This window comes from Tamandua tetradactyla, chromosome 14 (assembly GCF_023851605.1).
Source record: "Tamandua tetradactyla isolate mTamTet1 chromosome 14, mTamTet1.pri, whole genome shotgun sequence".
Taxonomy (NCBI): Eukaryota; Metazoa; Chordata; class Mammalia; order Pilosa; family Myrmecophagidae; genus Tamandua; species Tamandua tetradactyla.
The window spans coordinates 21,285,576-21,300,479 of NC_135340.1; the positions used below are offsets into that span (position 1 = coordinate 21,285,576).

At 38.4% G+C, this 14,904-nt stretch overlaps 1 protein-coding gene across 11 annotated transcripts in view; it reads right to left on the reverse strand.

Annotated features, from left to right (window-relative positions):
* Positions 1-2,125: 2,125 nt before the first annotated feature.
* The window catches only part of AKAP6 (A-kinase anchoring protein 6), a 661,506-nt gene continuing 648,727 nt past the window's right edge, over positions 2,126-14,904 (reverse strand). For 10 of the 11 annotated variants that reach the window (XM_077126982.1, XM_077126983.1, XM_077126984.1 and 7 more), the window contains 2 exons: positions 10,773-14,176; positions 2,127-5,763 (listed from right to left, as the gene is read on the reverse strand). In XM_077126982.1, coding sequence (XP_076983097.1) covers positions 10,814-14,176 — 3,363 coding nt within the window. In that variant the 3' untranslated portion in view covers positions 2,127-5,763; positions 10,773-10,813. Of the gene's footprint in view, positions 5,764-8,175; positions 8,239-10,772; positions 14,177-14,904 lie in introns of all 11 variants that reach the window. The other variant, XR_013162220.1, reaches the window with a different exon arrangement.

Sequence of the window (14,904 nt, forward strand, 5' to 3'; positions counted from 1 at the left end):
TGGCAAGTACCAAATCACTGGAGGTCGTGGCTCGACGGCAAGTGTGCGGTTGCTTTTTAAGAAGTTGGAAGTGGCCGAAACTCTTGAGTGTCCCCTTGCTAGGCATGTGGCAGTGGGAGGTGGCGGTACAAAGGTGAATTGAGAAAGAAAGGAAATAGGCACTTTTACTCTTTGAACATCTATTCAGAAAGAGTATCCACCTATAGCCACAGCAGGGTCCGTGGTGATACTTATTTCCTTGGTAAATTCAGATTGTTATTTATGACAAGCTCTCAGAAAATGAAGGTATACCACATACAGTTTTGCTGATAGTTTTACCTTGGTTGGGCTGAAAAACTGACTCTGAAATATCCTGAATGTAAATTTCTTTGCTTAAGGAAAACATTTAGAGAAAAGATTCCAGTGTACTGGTGAATTGAAGTGAATTTAGGCTGTGTCAATTTTCCTGATGGTTCTGATTGATCTGATGAGTTAGTCTATAATTGACTAACCCACAATTCAGTCAAAGCTAAGTAGCATTAATGAACTAAATTTTAATCTTTAAACCAACTGTGTATATGGAACACTCTTTAAGGTCATTAAAGAAAGTACATTTTATTTTTCTAAGGTAATATGAAGCAGAAATTGAGGTCTCGATAAAATATAGGAAATAAGACATAACTATTGCAGGTGTTTATAAGTTGCACTGATTTTGCAAATGAAAATCAACCTACCTTTAAGAAAATGGTTTCATAATATAGAATACCTTAGCCCAGAGGTTGGAAAAGTTTTCATCGTGGTGGGTCAGATAGTAAATTAGGCTTTGAAGGCAATGCAGTCTCTGTTGCAAACTCTGCACATAACTCTGCAGTTGTAGTGCAAAACACAGACAATATGTCAACAACTGAGTGTGTCAATAAAACTTTATTCATGGACACCGAAATTTCGATGTCATTAAATTTTCATGTGTCACGAAATAATTCTTTTGATTTTTTTTCAGCCATTTAAAAATATAAAAACCCTGTTTAGCTCATAGGCCAAACAAAATAGGCAGTGGGCTGGATCTGGTCTGAGGGGCATAGTTCACTGATTCCTGCCTTAGAAAAATAAAGCATGAACTGTAAGAGCATGTTGTTAAGTCTAGACAAATCAAGAAATGACAATGATTCATTCATTCTTATGACTTCATCAAAAGTGGCTGTTAAACACAACATCAATTATATGTAGTATACTTGATGTTTAAGTTTACCCTGAGTTTATTAATGAGCAAATAAACAGATATATTCGGCTAAAAACTGATCTGGACCCTTCTGAAATGTCAGTGTTATGAAAGACTAAAGCAAGAAAAAAAACGTGGAAAACTATTCAGTGAAAGAGACACAAAAGCTAAAAGTAATTTATGATCTTTTGAAACTGGATTAAAACAAAAATCAGTGTAGAAAGACACTGTTAGGTCATTTGGGGACATTTGAATATGGGCTATCAGAATATTATTGCAAAAATGTTAAATATCTTGCATACGATAATGCTATTGTGGATTTGTAGAAGAATGCCCTTGTTTTAGATGATATACACTAAAGCCTTTATGGATGAAGTGTCATGATCTGCAGTTTAATTTCAAATGACTCAGCAGAACAAAAAAGTATGTATGTGTGTGTGTGTGGGGGGTGTATGGAGGGAAAGGAAGTAAATGTGGCAAAATATTAATCAACGAATCTGAGCAATGACAAATGTCATTATACTATTCTTCAACTTTTATAGAGGTCTGAAGTTCTTAAAAAAATGTTGGAAAGATTATATATATACATATATAATCAAAACTAAATTTAGTTTCTTCAAATGTAAAATTTCTGAAATACATCTCTTTGAAAATATATATTTGAAAATTCAGGTATTTTAAAAATTCTAAAGTAACACCAATTCCATTTGGAAATTAAAGCAATTTAATTTGTAAGAAAGAGCTAGATTATTTTAGTTTGTTTTTATATTTTCATCTACTTTGTTCCTAGGAATGATGCAATGAGTAGAATCTAATTTGGATGAACCAAACACAACAAAATCATCAAATTCAGGTTCTCAAAAGCCCCAAATTGAGATTGTTTTGTTATTTTGTAAAATGCACATTATTCAGAAATTTGAAATATACTTTTTTTCTGTAATTAAAACTTTTAAGTACAAAAAATAAAGCTCACTTCACTTTATCTGGTAGTCAAATCCAGATCACTTTGCATACTATTTCGCTCACTGGATTTTTTTGAAATCATGTAGAGAATTGATGTAGGAAACAACATTCATGGAATAATTATTTAATTTAAAAACTGTAAACACTTTAGAGGTGGAGACCACATGTTAGTTGCCTTTGTATTTCTGAAGCCAAACAGTGCCTCACAACAAACAATGAATGTTCAGCAACTGTTGACTCAATGAATAAATAAATGGGAAATAGTTTATATTGAAACAGGTTATGTTTGGATTTGATGTAAGGAAGACATCGAAGATGACTCAGCCACTGGACTGGGCCACTGAAGGAAGTTGTGGATTATTTCTTTATTGAAAATTACAATAATAGGATAAGCATTTATCTTGAGTATAGTTTTAGAGGAAACTTAAAAGTTAAGTATTCTGATTTTTTTTCTACATGTCTGATGATGAAGACAGTTCCTCTATTTCAGATGATTCTGTGGGTTAACATTCAGTCAGGCCAAAATGGATCTGAAAACCATGCCACGTACAGGGCAGTTGAGAAACTGAAGATTAGGAACCACGTAGTGATAGGGAGCTTGATGAGTAACTGGCCTCATTTATCGCCGGGGTTCCCATGTGAAAGAGAGCGTAGAAATACACCAAGCTGCTCATTAAGCCAGTACTAGGCCCAGAGCGAAAGTTAAAGGGTTGGGAAAGGGAGCCAGATTTTAGCAACGTAAGAAAGAGCTTTCTAATAAAGAGACATGCCCAACCATGTAGCAGCCTGCCTTAACAGATAATGAGCCACCATCACAGAAAGAGTTTGGGCAGTCAGTATGACCATTTTCAGGGTGATTGAGGAAGGGGAGCCTGCATGGAGGAAGAAGTTGAAACTATTTCATCTCTTCCAAACTGAAAAGGTATTATTAAAAACCTAAAGGTCATTCTAAAAAGTTGGTATCAAGAACAGGCAGACAATAATTAACAAACAAATACTTTCAATACCCCAGAGTCTTCAGTGAGAGCACAACAGGTAAATAGAATATCATGGTCAGTTTATTTTTTGATTGTTTTACCAATAGACGTAGACTCCGCTTTAGTTATTACCCAAGGAAAACTTAGGTTGACTCAATATGTAAAACAATGTCATATCCTGACACAGGTCCAGAATCTCTTAAGTATTTCAAAACTCTGTAGGATTTGGTCTCTTGCTCCATCCGAGGCCACTACACGTGTACTCCATTATCATAGCAAGCCTCGCTCATTATCTACTCCTGCCTCCTTCCTACCTCGGTTTATCTCTAATCTCTTTTCCCCCGTAATTCTCTGAACATTTCAACTAGACGTCTGCCTAAAACTCCTTTTCACCGAATTACTACCCACCCCAGAACCCAGAATGCTTCCTCCATCTAGAATTACGAATGGAGAAGGATTTTATAAAAATATAAATAGCTATTCAAGTGATACAATTATAGATAGGTATTTTTAAATGTTCTTGGATGTGGTACTAAGAAGGTTCTAACAATTAAACCAGGTGAAAACGAAGCCTCTATAAATGTTCTTTTTTGAACATATCTCACACACAAAAGCTCCAACTCAGTGTTTTAAAAGACCCATCAAGTCCTCCAAATTTACCTTATTTCCTACTACTTTCCACAATAAAGCTGTACTAATTTCCTATCATCTACCTTTCTGCTCCCTCCTAACCCTTTTACTTCTTCTTCGTCTCTCAATGCTGCGTCTCTGTACTTCTCTTTACTGTGTTTTTTCTCTTCCTCACCTTCCAGACAACGCTGGATCTCACTTGTTCATTCACTTCATCCCTGATGTCCTCCTGGGGGCTGAGCCGTGTCTCTCTCTTCACCATTGCATCCCCGGCATTTGCAGCACTGTCTTGCACCCAAAAGGTGTTTAGAGACTGTTTCCTAAATGAAGGATTTTCATTCTTGTGGCTACAAGAATCTACATGGTCCTTCCCCTTTCTGAATTTTGATAACTATTGATTATATATAGTGCGTGGTTTTATATTGTATTATACATTTTTTCCCAAAATGAAGAGATAGATGTCATTCATTCATGTTACCTAATTCAATATTTCAGTTCAGCAAATATTTATTGAATACCTACTCTGTGTCAGGCACTTTAGTAGGCATTAGGATATAAGTTAAATATTGGATTTAACAAGTGTCAATAAAGACAACATGGAATAATTCTTAGCTAATTTCTTTTACACAAAATAAATACACTTGAAATCTATAATCTAAATCTAAGTAATAGTCAAGTTTTCTGTACCAACCTACCATCTGTCAAACCCTGTCAAAAGAATTTAGTAAAAATAAATTTGACATACAAGGCACCCTAAAATCCAACATTAAAGCATCAATGATAAGAAGAAATAAAAATACAGTATAAATTTTTATTGATTTAAGGGAACTTGGATTTAATCATTTGCCGTCTTCAAGATCTTTATAGTGACCAAAAAGGCTTTGAAAAATGTGAAGTCTTCATGTCCAGTTTCTACTTTAAGGAATTTTAAGCCTCTTATGCAATATAGACATTTTGGAAGCTGCTACATATTATATTTTCCAAGAACCAGATGCAACAATTTGGTAAAGAACACAGGTAGAAGAAATCAGTTATTTTACTTTCCCCCAATAAACTATGTTTATTATGCCAATTTTAATTACCATGCAATCTAATGGATTTAAGGCTTATATTTTCCACATCACTAGACATCACAAACATGAAAGCATTTTATACTGTCATTATACATCAGTGTTTACTTGGTTATACATATATACAGAAATTATTCACACATCTTAACCTTGCCATTTCCTCCTTTCAAACCAACATAATTTTACCATGAAAGCAGCTTTTTAACAAATGGTATAAGAAATACAGCAAGGCACACTTTTTAAAAAAATTTTTTTTCTCATTACCACCTCAAGAAGCATAAAAAACAAAAATGTTGTACATAATTCAATAGTAGAATGTCACCAGTTTATAATATACAACACTATATAGTTGTTCCTTGAAGTGCTGCATAGGTTATTATTTTTTAATGAAATAAATATAATGGCGCTTTTAAAAGTTGCTTAATTTTGAAAGAAGGACCGGTATTTCCTCTCTATGCTACAACCACATGAAATTTGGCTTTTTAGGTAAACCTCTATCTATAAACATAGGCATCACACTATGGGGAAAAAATTCAGATTGAAAGATGAGATTGGTCAAGAATGGTAGGGGTCATTCCAGACAGGGGAATTTAAAGGCCCATAAATTTGGTGAACTGCAGAACTTTAAAAAGCAGATCAGGAAGGAAGGAGGCAAACAGAAAAGTCTCAGGAGGAGAGAGGGTTGGCAGAGGTAGCTTGGGACAGGAATCCGTGGGAGAACAAGCAGCTTTGCTGAACTTCAAAGACAATCACCTAAAGAGAACCAGTGCACACATCCAGACCAGCGCTTCCTGTGGACACACTGCAGTCAGAAGGGAGAGTCATCCCGGAAGAGCTCAATGTGACAAACAGCAGTGACATGATGGAACCAGAGACCAGCCCAGGGCGGGAGTGTGAGGCCACCGTGAGTTGCAGGCAGGCTTTTCTACAAGGAACAAAAAAAGTCACAAGAAAAGTTTTCAGAAATGTCTATTTCATTTGTAAAACCAAGTCCTTTGAGAAAATGGCTGCCATTTTGGGAACACAGCTAACGTTCTGAAATAAAGGGATCCATAAATTTTAATAGCTCAAGGTTCACATTGCTGCAAAGAGTTCTTCAGTACGATGTGAAAACTACATTGATTTTAAAGAAAACATTATTTCAAAGAAAACAAGAAAAATCATTCACCTTTTTTTCTGGATCTTCTCCATTCTTTTGCCTGTGAATTCATTTTTAAACCCTCAAGATAACTTCAAATCAATATGAAAATGTGGGGCTGCTAAGTGATACAGAATAGTATAAAGAATGACTTCACAACTGGGAACCAGTGCTCTCCAGTTTAACCCTTCTTTCAGTGATTTTATGTGTGATATTGAACAACTCCACTAATAGACCGTAGTGAAATATTCAAAACAGTTTGATAATCGCAAATGTTCTAGCCCCTTAGCTATGAAGGGATATAAGGGGCCTGTAGCTCAAATACTAATTTAAATGCAGAGACTCTTGTGGAAATGAGAATATTTTTATTATTTTTGTACATCTGATGGTTCAGATAAAAATTTGCTCCCTACTTAATCTATTCTGCAACCAGTTGAATGTGAGGGAAACCTAAATCCCAGATTAGGCAGTCCAGGATGCAATTACTTCATGTACTCTGACCAATCTAGTTCGGATTTAAACTGAGTTCTGAAGTCTAATGTCAGAGGTTACTCTATTGCCCTCCTGGAACTAAATATTCTCATTCTCTCTGTCTTGTTCTTTTTTTTTCTTTTATCTTGCTACCTATTTAAGAGCCAGAAAAACTTTAGCAAAAAGTGGTTTGGTTGAAGCTGCAAAAAATTGGAGAGAGAGAGTTACCAAGACCAGGGGAAGAGTGGCAGGAACAGATGGGACAAAATTTGGTATGGCAAAACAGTGCAGTAACTCAAGAAATAGTGTGGCGTATTGTCTAAATGCTGAGGATATGACTTCATTTGAAATCTTGCCACTGCTGAGGGGATCCTTAGGTGAGGAAAATCTGATCTTACTAAATGCTGGCATTTAAATTCTCTCTGGCTAATCAATTCTTTCAGTTTGGTCCACTTGGAAACAGAGACAGCCCAGATTGGCTGGGGCACAGGTGGGGCCTGTGCACGCACGCGTGCTTGCGCTTGGGTGATGCCCAGTAAAATCTTTGCTATTTAGCGTTACAGGGCTAGCTATACAGAAGCGCTGGATAAAGGAGAGTTCATATCAAGAAAAATCTTAATTTATTAAATTGACTTTAAAGGCAAATTTGACAAGATTGTTACTTAGTGAAAAATTAATATTCATTCACTAAAGGTTGTTTCTTAAACCTGTTTGGCCAGCTTTGGGTAATATCAAACACGCAGTGTTAATCCAATTGTTAGAAAGAGAATCTGTGGTGTATACCTGAGGGATGTTTGTGCTTACGGCCTTTTTAGTTGGGTAAAAACTGAGCAACAGCACTTTTTACTATGTGTATCTACTTGAGCACACACATAAATAAAGTAATTACCTAAAATCCAAAATCCACAGGCTACCAACGATCACATTTGCAAGTCAATAATGTAGGAATGGCTATGGAGCTAAACAATTCTAAAGGAAATACGTGTATCCAAAGTAAATACATCCTCCCCCCTGCCAAAAGACAAAAAACCCCAAATCAAAAACAAGCAAAAAAACCCAGTAAAACAAAACCCAAAACCATCCCAGCACTACAAAAAGGACAAAAACAAACAAACAAACAAAAAAAGTACACACTGACTGCATGACATGAGTTAAGTTTTTATACCACAGAATTTATCCGGCCTGAAGTTTAGGGTTAAACCATTCATCAAAGACCAGAGGCTTATGATGAGGATTATGAAGAAATAACTGTCAGAATCCAGCAAAAAGATTAGTGCAGAGTCAACTCTCAGGCAGGTCTTAGGCAGCACTCCAGACGCACATTCTGCGCTTCCTCCAAATTAGGCAGAAATACCTGGATCTACCCAGTTACCTTTCCTTTGAAGTGACTGGCTGTTAGTGATCTCTCCATTTTTATAGGAACATGACACATAAGTGAGAATGGTGAGAAGCACAGCAGTGTGCCTGGAAATCGGTGCAAATGCGTACTGTTAGATCATAAAATTTCTCAAACAGTTTCAGAAGATTTTTAATTAGAAAAAAAAGTAAATTAAAAGCCTTTTCATGTTAAAAAAATTTTTTTGTTACTCTTGCAGAATGTATCTGATATTCTAAGGTTTAGCTCCTCAGAATGGCATTGTGATAATTTCATCATCTGAGAACTTACTTTCGAAAAAAATAAAAGGAAATTGAGTTTGGTGCATATTATTATCCTGATAAAAAGAGCACCTCAAGTGATGGTCTTTCAGAGGGCTTAAAGAAAGCAGAGCTTTTTATTTTGCTCTTTACATCCTGTAAGGAAGAGGGATAACAACAATTAAACCTGTCGACAGGAATCTCATATTTACCAAACACTCTTACTATGTGTTCTTTACTTTTAACCCTAAAAGCATGTCAGCATCTTGAATAATTTGTCTTGGCTAGTAGTACTTTAACAATATGTGAATATTTATACTCAGTTACCCATTGCTAATGACCAGTGGAATATTCAGGCACCCAGATGTTCTGTCCACATGATAGTGAAAAAGCTGAATAAAACCAGGAAATACGGCTTTGTAAAATGGCCCCAGGCTGACAGCACATGGGGGCTAAGTGAGTACTGCCGAGGTAAAACCTGGTTGCTTCTCCCTCTGCCCAGGATTGGGCCAGGCCTCGTGGGGGCGGAACACAGTAATACTGACCAGCAGGCTGGCTGGTGGTGCGTTTTTGACCCTGCACAATGCAAGGGCTACCGAGGGCCGGTGGCACATTCGCTTCCCCAGCCTGAAGATGGAGCTGCTTATCATTTATGTATTATTTCAATTCTGTGCCTATGTAAGGGGGAGAAGAAACTCCCAGAGTAACAGAACGGGAAGACTGCATCCCAGGGCAGACAGCTCAGAGTCTCCAGTGCCATAGCTTCTCGAGCTCCAGCTCTCAGCACGACTGGTGACTTGAGGGTCACAGTCACATGATGTCATGCTCAGAGTGGTGTTTCTTTCAAGCCTTTATCCCCTTTCAAAATCAGAAAACAAAATCAGCCAGTCTCTACCAGCCTTTCTGGGGAGGTTGGCAGAGGAAGCAGCACAATCGGTTCTAATAGAACTTGTTTTGAAGCAGCTTATGGAATTGCAGTTACTCTCCCTTAATGGTCAGTTTTACTGCGTGCTGATGGAGAATGCGATTACAGGGTGGACACATTTCACAGCCAATACATTTCTCTCTCCCCTACTTTTGTTCTCACTTGCAGGCAATTGTAAATGGAGTCTGAAACATAAAATTAGTTGAGCTACATTAGTAAGTAGGATGCCTTTCTTCCATTTTGCATATTGGGTTTATTTTTAGGGTATATATATGGTATGGATTCCCCCCTCGCTCTCCATTTCTAGCAGCTCTACACAGAATCACACATTTTAATGAGCTTAGGGCACAGGTGTTGCAGGAAAAAAATAATGATGTTTGCCATTCATCTTTCAAATTAAATAATGTGTTTTTAAATAGTAACTTTTTTCATAATACATTATGGGAACAACATTTATCTGTCACATTTTAAAAGATGTATTTGTAATAAATGTAAATTACTTTTAGAAAATCAGTAATTAGGCTCATCAAAAAATAAACAATCTGCCACAAAAAAGATAATCTTTAGCATAGTTAAGTATAATAACTGTTATTTGAATAAGTTAACAAATTAGGGTAGATTGCTTCTGTAATTCATTTCCTATAGCACGAGTTTAGGTTACTGCATTAAGCTTCTGGGGTGGGGGCTGGAGATGGCATTCGGCATCTCATACTTGGGTGCAGCACAACTCTCACATTTGAAAGCTCAAATTTTCTTCTTTAAACTTGATTGAGAAAGCATATTCATCACTGGGGCTTTGAAATGGGAAATAACGGAATCTTTGTGTCACTTTTGCAGCTACATCATCATCTCAGAATTACCAATCAATAGTCGTCTTATTAAATATGAAGAGTGGAATGATTTTCTTTAAAAAAAAAATTGATGGAAATCAGCCTGTCACCTTCAGGCAAAACTCAAAAATTCGGTTTTTATCAAAACGCCATTAACTTGTCATGTATTCTCTCTGCATTTGCTTTCTGTGCCTGTTCTCAATCTGTGTATGGATAAATAAGAGTCTCTTCTTTAACATCAACTTTCCCCTCCTGTTTGCATCCTCAGACTGGGCCATGATTAGGAACTGTGACAGCCCAGCCTTCCTCAGGGGAAGCAGATGTGATGATAGTTGCGTTAGACAGAAGCATAAAAGGAAGGCCTCAATCAGGAGACGCAGGCTTTTGCCTCATCACTGTTCATCTCCAGGCCCCGAAGGCAGCGGACAGCTCTCCGCATGGCACACTGACGTGTGGCACATCGCTCTGATGCATGCGTTTTGATCACAGGATATAACTGCAATTTGGATAACTTTTTTTTCTCCCCGTAATGGAAGAATTTAAGGCCCTGAATTGTTCATTTACTTCCTCAAATTTCGTATTCTTGTGTCAAAAGGATGTAATAAAGATAATGTCAATGTTGACTATTTTTTCTTGCTGCTTCATAGGTGATTTTATTTGGGGGAGTATTTCTTCCACCTAAATGTCTCATTCAGATAACTATCTGCCATGAATAGTCATTCTGCATTCTACCTGGTCTTTTCTCCGGTTGACTCAAACTCATATTTTGTATGTATCAGTATATTATATATATATATATATATACATATATATATACACACACACATACACATGACATGCAGGTAACTGATAGAAAATGTGGATAAGCGGTGGTCCTAGGGATTGCACCATTATTTTTCATTGTGGGTTGTTAGAAACACGTAGATTATACATACCTTTCAATAAGATGATTTTCATGCTTGGGAAGGGTTACATTCTACCTATGCATATTTCTGTGTCGTTCTTTGTGAGGGTTTAGAAGATTTCCTTCACAGGCTAATGTTTTGGAGTTGAGGTGCAGTGCTGCCTTTTGTTCTGGCTGTTCTGACTTCGAGGAAAGACCTGGAACTATAGATTTGGCTGAGGCAGCATTATGTTCTTCTGGCATTCCAGCTTCACCTGGATTCTCTGAACTCTCCGTTTCACTGCCCAACTTTGAAGGAATAGTTAATTCTGAGCTTTCTAGACAACCACTGGAAATTTGGAGTAAACCAGGCTCTTCCTTTCCTACATCATATCCTTTCTGCAGTGGAGGACTTGAAAAAGCCAACATATCTGCATCGTTAGCTAAGAGGGAGATGTCACTGAACTTAGCAGAGTTTGTTGCTTGGAGTGACATAGCAGCTTCATCGGGAACTGTGGGGTCACTTGGTGGAGCACGAGAGAAGCAGGGCTTCTCCCCATCGGGGTCTTCATCCACACAGGCCTCAAAGAAGCATTCGATGTCTTCCTTGTCATCTAAGCCAGAGTCAGTAGTGTCCAGTGGCAACGGGGTGTTGCTCTTCTCTTCTATGTAACTGGTGACCTCTCCACAGTCACTGTCATGAGATGAGAGGGATAAGTAGGAATAAAAGTCCCCTTTTCTCAGCTGGATGGGCCGGTGAGAATGTTCCAACACTTTCTCCTTGATCTGAGTTAATGAAGTAGGAGTAGCCGCCTCGTTTTCAGGTTGAGATTTACTTTTTAGGGCGGTTGAAGCCATGTCAATGATTTCCTTAACAAAGTCATGTACAGAGCAATCTTCAGCATCTTTTTGATGGAAAACATCTGGCTCGCAGTTACAACAGGAAATGCTGTCGCTGATGGCAGCATTTTCTTCTGTTTCATTTTCTTCAAATGCTAAGCTGTAACCAGCAGATTTTCCAGCCATACTCGGTGTATCATTAGATGACTTCAGTATATCAGAGTCTTTTCTATTGATAACTCTGGCTTCTGAAGAGAGTTCTGGGCAAGACTTTTCAGCAGGAGTAGAAGCAACACTTTGATTTTCAAAATGGTGGTGGTTCTGACATTTCTTTGGAAGATACTTAACTTTGGGGGAAATAAATTCCTTTCCAGCAATATTTGAATCATCTGAACTTTCTATAAATGCTTTACACTTACAATGTTCACTCTCTGAAATATTTTTCCCAACTGAACCAGTATTTTCTGAGACCTTTGATATCACATCCAGTTTGTCCTTCTGCCTTTCTAGAGTACTTTCAGTATTGCCATTCTCCATGTCAGCCACACATAGATCTTTATTAACTTTGAAAACATTTCTCTTATTTTCATCCTTTGTTCCTAACTCAGGAGTGTGGGGTGAATTTTTACCATTTCCATTATTTTCAGAGAGACATTTTATGGAGCCATTTAGAAGAGCTTCAATGTTCAGGGCTTCGGAGGTATTGGTCATCTCGCCACTGCTTACATCTTTACTGCCCTTTATTTCATCACTGAGACTGCACCTTTTCTTATCTCTTGTCAAGGATAACTTTGGCCTAATCCAGGTCTGCAGTTCATTCTTTATATAGTCCAGCCCTGACATCAAGTTGCATTCTTCATAAATTTCATCATCTGTTGCAATACTGGAGTCGTCATCCTCATCTTTGATGCACAGCTCTTCTTCTGTCAGGGTGAGGGTAGAGCTAGAGAGGAGGTCACTGTCATCTTCATCATCAGTGCAAGCAGAGGTACAGGAGACATTAACAATCATGCTGACATTGACATCGCTTTCATCAGCCACCGAACGAGTCAGGCGCTTTCTGAATGATGCATTCGATTCCGGGATCTTGTTCTTGTGTAAAACAATATCTTCTGAGCAAAGAGAGAGCTCATCACTGCTGCTAAGTTCTGTGAGCGATGCTGCCGAGTCTTCGTTGATAGAAGATGCTATGTCCAATGACAGCTGGCCATTAAGGGACATCTTTTGGGAACTGCTTTGGAGAGTAATATCAGAAACACTTCGCTTTATCTTTTGCTCTGAGGGGCTTTGTATATTCTCCAAACGGTTCAAGAGATCTAAGGTCCTTTTACTCAGTTCACCAACTGAGCCACTGCTCACGCTTATGTCTCCAGAGCTGTGACAGCTAAAAAGATCTTCATTGCTTTTATAGGATGTCAACCAACTTTCTAAAGAAGTACTTCGCTGGAGGCCATCACTGCCATTTTTAAAGATGCCCAAACCAAATAGATCACCCCCTGGAGCAACAGACTCAATAGATGAGCTATGAGATAAAAGGGAGAGCTGTTTGGTATTTGGCATGCCAGTAAAAGTCTTCTCTACATTGCCACTTTTATGTGAATTGGGATCCATTTCATGGCATGAACTTGCCAAAATCCTTTCATGGGGAGGGGCATCTGGTTGTAACTCTGTAAGCTGATGTTTAGACTTGCAGGATTTTTTATCAAAATAAAAAGCATGAAGCAGGGGATCCTCCACATGTGCTTTTTCACTTTGTGACTGTTTCATTATCATTGGTAATTTGAATTTTGAGCCTTGGAGGTACGAGTAATCATAAAATGTAAACACATCATGTTTTCCTTGTAATTCTTCTCCCAAACAATCAGGAGTATGTTTGGTAACACTGTTTAAATCTCTAACTTTTCCGTTTATACAACCCACTGGTGAAATGGATGACTGAGAGCTATTTAGAAGTTTAATGCGCTCCTCCTCATCTTTACATTTTTGCTTTAACACATTAACTGCATCTCCCATTTGTGGGTCCAGATGTTCGGTTTCAGGGTTACTTGGGGACCCATCTACTGCATTGAGTAAGCACATCTCAGAGTTGGTAGTGGTTTCAGTGTCTCCTTCACTGACAATTCCACTCTCACTGCCTGAATTCTGACTCATGTCTCCTCCGTGGCAAGGGCAGGGTTTCACCAAATTGTTCCCCCCTAGAAGATCTGGCAAAGATTTGGTAGATGAAAATGAAGAGTCTTTACTGAGACTCTTGGTTAAAACACTAGGCTGTGTCAGGCTGGGAAACTTTGGATTATTTCTCAGAAATGGCATGTGGTTGTCCTCATAGAGCTCAACATTGTGGAGGCTATAAACTTGGTAAATGTGTGGACTGGAGGGGGCAGTAATGCTAGATGTGTACCGAGATCCTCCACGATCGCCTGCGTCCTCTTCACAGCCAGGGTCCTCACTACCTGTATCTTCAGTCTTCAAGGAAGGCATGGCAGGCTTCTGTTCTTGATCAAGGTCATTTGATTCTTCATTCAAACTAATTATGTCAGTTTCGTCCCATTCCAGCGCATCCTCACTCATCCCGTTTAGATCCATCAAGCCAGGATCAATCACATTCAAAGTCTCCTGCATAGAAGACGGAAAAAGAGAGGAAGAAGAATTAGGGGGCATAAGCATAAAAATTTGATCCATTTAAAATACTTTGGCAGAGTCAGGAAAGAAATCTGCCCCCAATATGGATTTGAAAGACAGCATAATTATCAATTCCACTCCTCTCTGGAATAGCACTCAGAAGTCATTGAAATACGCCTTTCTGTCAATAGTAATTTGTCACTGAAGGCAATAACATAGATTAAGAATTAAGATTATTGCAGTTGAATTGTAATTACTGGATTTACCATCTCTTATTGATGCTTCTACATTTTTAATCTTGGATGGGGTAAAGATAAAACCATAATGTAAATGAAGGTAAGAAGAGTGAAGCCTGTGATGCCTCTGAAGGCAGATTCAACCTGATTCGGTTGTACTTCCAGGTTCTATATTGGATACTATCTGCAGTCATCCATGCATGGCAACCCCCCCTGCCCCGCCCTCGCCTCTATTCCTGGGTTCTCCACTTGAAGTGGTTTTTGCCTGGTGTCCTAGAATAAGGTTGTAGCTACCGCGTAGAGCCATGCAAGGGCCAGAGACTCTTGGATGTCCATCCTTTCTTCTGCCTTTCCCTTGCAGGGCTCTGCCTCCTCAGACCTCAGCTCTGCTCCTGATCAGAACTAAGTTGAGTGCACCTGACTGATTCCCTCACCTTGTGTTAGTCACCTTCCCAGACCCTGAGTGTTAGGCCCCTATGTTCCAGG